Genomic DNA, 6,000 nt, shown 5'->3' with positions numbered 1-6,000 from the left:
TCTACTATCAGGAACTTTGCCCCTTCCTTAAGTGTATATTTTGCCTTGAGATATTTTTCATTGTGTATAAGGCAGTGTATATAGAGAGACATTTAAAAATGAGTGTTTCATCTTTGTCTCATTGTTTACAAATTTTCTATTCCTTTCATGATTGAAATATACACAATATTAGTTTAAAAAGTGTATATATATATATATACACACAATGTACAGCCTCACTATTTTTCCGGATAAGGATGGGCAATCAAAATGGTTTGGAGACCACTTTTCTGGAGGGAGCCAGGGATGACCCAGGGCAATGAGATCAGGCCACATCCTCTCCTGGGTCCCTTTCTTTGTGTTCATGTGTCACTTGTCCTGAGTGTCACAGAGTCTTGATCACATTCCAGGGCAGCTTCTTGTAGGAGAGACATTGTCTCTCCTGTGACTCTGTCCTTAGCCTAGGTGTCCAGCAGGCTGCATGAAGGGAAGGAAGTTTACCAGTCCAGGATCCTGTGCTCAGGAGGACACATGGGGAGGGACAGCTCCTCCGTGGGCCTTTAAGGGCCCAAGAAGGAGTAGGATTTCTGGATACACCTGGGAACAAGTGAAAGAGGTTGAGCCTGTTGTCTTTGACTTGTGGTCAGCCTTATTATTCTCTCACACCCTCTCCCAGGAAGGTCTCTGCCTGTCATTCTCCTGTTCTGGTGTGCGTTTGGGGCAGTTCCTTCCTTCTTCCATCTGTAGAATGAGCACATAGGTTGGTTCAGGACCAGCTGTGGCACTCTGGGATTCAGAAGCAGAGCCACCCCCGCCTCTTTCCGCTGCAACTCTGCTCCTGGCACAGAGCAAGCGCGCGTTAACAACGGGGTGATTTTTCTTTAATTCCCTTCCAGTCAGCATTTTTGTGTTGGATTCCACCCACGGGTCTGTCCCAGAGGTCAGGAAATGAGGTGATCAGCCTGAGCGAGGAATGAAGGGGGAGGGCTGAGGGGCGATTGGGCAAGCGGGCTGCACAAACAAAGGGGGTCAAAGATTGTTCTTGGCCAGCCCCGCGGGGGATAAAGGGGCGCGGGGCGCAGGGAGGTGGCCCAGAAGCCGGTCCGTCTGTGCTCGGCACTCCGCTTCGCAGATCCGGGAGGATGAGGCTCGCCGTCCGCGCTCTGCTAGCCTGCGCGGTCCTGGGTGAGTGCGGTCGCTGGGAAGGCCCGCAGAGTCCCCGGCCCGGGCGCCCCCTGAATACCGGAGCCCGCCACACCATCCCTGGGCTCCGCGCTGGAGCTGGAAGCCCGGACCTTTCCTTCGCTTCTCCCCGCTGCACCCTTGCATCTGCTTCATCACTGCCTCAGGGACAGCTCTGCGCTTGTGCGCACCTTCTGGTCCTGCCTGTGCCTCTGCCACATTTTCACCCCCTCCTTGCTTCCTCCTCGTGTCCAGAAAACCTTGTAGTAGCGGAACACAATAAATTAGAGCACTTCCATCACGGTTTATCAAATCCCTTTGCTGCGGTCTCAATCAAGTCCAAACTGCTTAGGATGGCATTCAAGGCCTCCCCAGATCTGGTCCCACCTCCACTGACAGTCTGATGTCCCATGGGTGCCCTTGGTGCTGACCATGCCCCACTAATGAGGCAGGGCAGTTGAAGGGTTTGGAGCATGGGATTTGAAGCCAAACTTTTTGCGTCCCCAGCGGTGAGGGGGGTAGTACAGCCTGGCCTGGAAAGGTCCCGTGAGAGTAAATGAGGCTGTGGATCCAGGCACTAGAGGAGTGGACTTTGCTGCACACACCTGTGCTTCGAAGCCTGTCACTGTTAGGCCCCCTTTGTTCTCTAACTTTTGCTGGCCAGTCGTGGTGCATCTATAATACCTTTGGAGCCTTCTGTGTTTAGTTACTTGTCTTTCCTGAAAAAGTTAACCCTTGAGAGTCGACCCACCTTACTTGCCTTTGCCTACCCGCCCAGCCCCCAATCCTAACCTCAGAGAATCTCACAGGGCTGTGGAAGGTAAATGCATGACTGAGGACAAATTCCTGCCTTTGGGATCTCAGGAGGGGCAGTTTGGGGAGGGCCTGGAGGAGTGGTTTTTGGGAGAGTCTGCCACTGACTCCTTGTTGCCTCCTTTGATATCCCATGGACAGAGGTGGAATAAAGGGTGGTTGGCGGACAGGCTTCCTGTGGTCCCTCTTTTTCCATCCTGGAGAACTGTTCCCTCCCCCTCTCTTACTTTGTGCATTGCGAATATTCATCCGCTTCCTTGAGCCAGCCCTGTGCTGTTGATCCACAGAGTGGAGATGACAGAGGGCTTTGCGGACAGTGCCAAATGCTCATATCATGGGGACAACACATCTGCAACCCCATGGATTAATTGCCACAGACATGGCTGGCTTTAGCTTCTCATAGTGGCAGCCAAAAAGCCTAATGGTAAAATTGAGGGAGGGGTCATTGGAAACAGAGAGAAACATTGAATATGTGGAGTTTCTAGTTATTCTTGGAACAGAGGATAACAGATGAGCATCACAGGCAAATTTATTGCCTCATCAATCACGTACCCCTATGTACTGGCCAAGCACATGGAAAACAACTCAGAATGTTATCTTCTTTTGTTCCCTGGGCAGAGACCAAAGTCTGGAGACCTGATTTCTAGGCCAGTCTCAGCTACTAACAGGCTGGGTAACCTAGGGTAAAGCATCACTCTCTGAGCCCAGTTCCCTCATCTTTAAAAGATAGTAATTACTGGATGATGTAATTCCTTCCCTGCTGGCTTCCCAGAGTTGTAGCATTGAGCCAACACCTTGACGTAGCTGAAAATCCCCTGTGTATCCTGAAGCTTTTATTCCATGGCAGGCCACGTGTCATGAGGTGAATGAAGGAGGCGCAGAGAACACAGAGGAGCAGCTTATTGTCTCCAATTGAGAGCTGATAGTCAAGTCGGCATCCCTCTGGCCAGCACAGTCTGGTCAGTGGGAAACTAAGAGGACATTAGGGTGCCTGTCACTCGTCCCCAGACTCAGAATGCAGTGGAAACTCTGTCCCTTGTTGTTCACGGACAGGAGTGGGGGTGGACATGATGGAGGGGAAGTAGACTTCACGACCCTCCAGAGGGTGCTGCTGTCTCTCCCACTGGCACAGGGACCTCTGACCTCTCTCCCCTAGGGCTGTGTCTGGCTGTCTCAGAGAAAACTGTGAGGTGGTGCACCGTTTCAAGTCATGAGGCCAATAAGTGCTCCAGTTTCCGTGAAAATATGAATAAAGTCCTCACTGATACTGGTCCTTTTGTCTCCTGTGTGAAGAAGACCTCCTACATCGATTGCATCAAGGCCATCATGGTAAGTCGTGGCTGCCTAAAGGAGAGCAGAAGAAAATCCATACTTTCTCTTTCTCCTGTTGTTTTGGAATCATTCTGTACTCACAGGTAGGATGCTGCTGTGTGGGGCAGTCAGCCCCTAGTGCTAGTAAAATCACTTTAGAAATGGAAATACGAGCAGTCACCTTTAATGAGTCTTAAAGCAAAATCTAACATGTTCTGAAAGGGGACTCTTTTGAGCCACCAAATTCTCTGAACTCAGAGAAGAAAACAAGAATACATGCTATCAGAATGACCATGTAACACTATTTTGGAGGTTCCTGATGCATCACAAGAAGTAGATGAATGGTACACACAGGGAAGAGGAATACATAGTCATGATTGCAGTTGATAGCTGATCCTTTTGTCTTCTAGGTTTTCCAAAATACTCTTCACTCCTTTAACATTGTTCCTGCACATTTGAACGTGTGTCGGACCCTGTGCTGGGCAATGGGGCTGCAGTAGTGAATTTAAACACACATGCTCCTTACTTTTGAGGAGTTTACAGTCTAGTCAGGAGAGAAGAAAGACATGAAAACAAGTAGATGTGAATTTTCAAATTGTGTCATGTACAATGGAGGGAAAGAAACAGGTTTCAGAGGAAACCTGCTTTGGCCTGGGTGTCAGGGACAATCTCTCTGAGAGGGAGCAATGAACCTGAGACCCCAGGGATGAGCATGGGTAAGCCTGCCAAAAGCTATGGTAAAATACACCAGGTAGTGAACCATAGCATGTGCAAAGGGCCTGAGACAGAGGAGAGCTGGGCTTGTTTGAGTTTCTGTAGGGAAGGTAGGGTGACTGGAGCAGAGCAAGCAGGAGACTGGAAGGAGGAATGAGGTGGGAGAGGTAGACTCAGCCAGATGGAGCATGATTAACTCAAGGAATCAGTGATTTGGTATAAACAACTGGTCTGTTGTGTGTGTGTGTGTGTGTGTGTGTGTGTGTGTGTGTTTATTGAACCTCAGTTACTATCATGGATTAATTATAACTCTTGATTTATGACATAATTTCAGCTTTGGTGTATGCACACCCCTCTTTGTTTTTAAATATGTTAATAATATAAAAATAATATTATCCACAAACCCACCAGAGGTTCTCAAAACTTCATCACTGCCAATAGCTTATTTCTAGGGCTACTGTGTGGCAGCATTGGATTCTATGGGAACAACACCACTTGGGGTAGTGTAAGCCACTGGCCCTACTTACAACTAGTATGTGTTTCCCCATCCAGTGCAAACAGAATCCTAAAACTTTCTTGCCTTTTATTTTAATTTAAGACATATAGGTATGTGTGGATGATTGTACAGTTTTGCTTCTTAAAATATTTTATAAACATGCCATCGCTATGTGTTGTCTTCTCATACTTGCTTTTCCCTCCTCAATATTATGCTAAGTTTTCACACATGTTGTTGAATATAGCTATTGTTCATTCATTTTCAGAGCTCTACAAAAGTCCATTGTGTTAGTATACCACAATTTATGTTTTCTTTTCTGGTCATAAGACATTTGGATTTTTTCCAGTTTTTTGTTATTCTAATCAGTGTTTGTGGAATACTTTTATACAAATCTCCTGGGACACAAGAATTACTAGTTTCTCTTTAATATATATGTAGGAGCAGAGTTTCTGTGCCATGGGATATGTGAGTATTTGACTTTGAAGACGATGCCAAATGTATTTGGTTTTTAAGCAAATCCAATGTGGTTATTCCAATTTCCACGCTCACCAGCAGTGTATGAGAGCATAACCCATATCATTCTTGGTGAATTTGATATTTTATTATTATGAAAAAATCACTATCTCTGGCAGTACTTCTTAACTAAACTCTATTTTTCTGATATTAGCATACATACTATATCAACTTTCTTTTGGTTAGTATCCTCTTCCTATATCTTTTTCCATTCCTTTATTTTCAACTTTCTGTGTGCTGATCTTTCAGGTGTGTCTTTTGAAATTTGTATATTGCTGGATTTTGTTTATTAATGAAATCTGACAATCTTATTTATTTTATGTGGTAAATTTAGACCGTTAATAAATTATTTTTTTAAATAAATTTATTTATTTATTTATTTTCTTTGTTAGCCTCGTTGGGTCTTCGTTGCTGCGCACAGGCTCTCTCTAGTTTTGGCGAGCAGGGGCTACTCTTCGTTGTGGTGTATGGGCTTCTCACTGAGGTGGCTTCTCTTGTTGAGGAGCACAGGCTCTAGGCACGTGGGCTTCAGTAGTTGTGGCACGTGGCCTCAGTAGTTGTGGCTCGCGGGCTCTAGAGTGCAGGCTCAGCAGTTGTGGCGCGTGGGCTTAGTTGCTCCGCGGCACGTGGGATCTTCCCGGGCCAGGGCTCGAACCCGTGTCCCCTGCATTGGCAGGTGGATTCTTAACCACTGAGGCACCTGGGAAGCCCAAATTATTATTTTTATTATTGATAAATTTGTGCTTATTTCTGCCATTTACTTTTTGATTTCTCTTAGTCCTGCTTTCCCTCTGATTTCTGATTTTTCCTTTTCTGATTTTTAAAAATGGAGTTCATACATGTGTGTTCATTTGGATTGTTTTCCCTTTATTCCACCTGTCCCCCTACTGAAAGTATATTTAAACAATTTATATATTTTAATGACTTCCCTTAAATTTTTACTGTACAATTTTAGCTTAACAAAATGTTAATAGTAAAATAATCTTGACCGT

The 6,000-nt window shown here is 45.9% G+C and overlaps 1 protein-coding gene across 1 annotated transcript in view; it reads left to right on the top strand.

The window, feature by feature from the left end:
- Positions 1-1,037: 1,037 nt before the first annotated feature.
- LOC132520934 (serotransferrin-like) overlaps positions 1,038-6,000 on the top strand; it is a 74,753-nt gene continuing 69,790 nt past the window's right edge. Inside the window, 2 exon segments of the mRNA XM_060149817.1 lie at positions 1,038-1,164; positions 3,131-3,303. Coding sequence (XP_060005800.1) covers positions 1,122-1,164; positions 3,131-3,303 — 216 coding nt within the window. The 5' untranslated portion in view covers positions 1,038-1,121.

This window comes from Lagenorhynchus albirostris, chromosome 5, assembly GCF_949774975.1.
Source record: "Lagenorhynchus albirostris chromosome 5, mLagAlb1.1, whole genome shotgun sequence".
In the NCBI taxonomy this organism is placed as follows: Eukaryota; Metazoa; Chordata; class Mammalia; order Artiodactyla; family Delphinidae; genus Lagenorhynchus; species Lagenorhynchus albirostris.
Note: the sequence above shows the minus strand (reverse complement) of the source record. Positions and strands in the feature narration are given on the sequence as shown.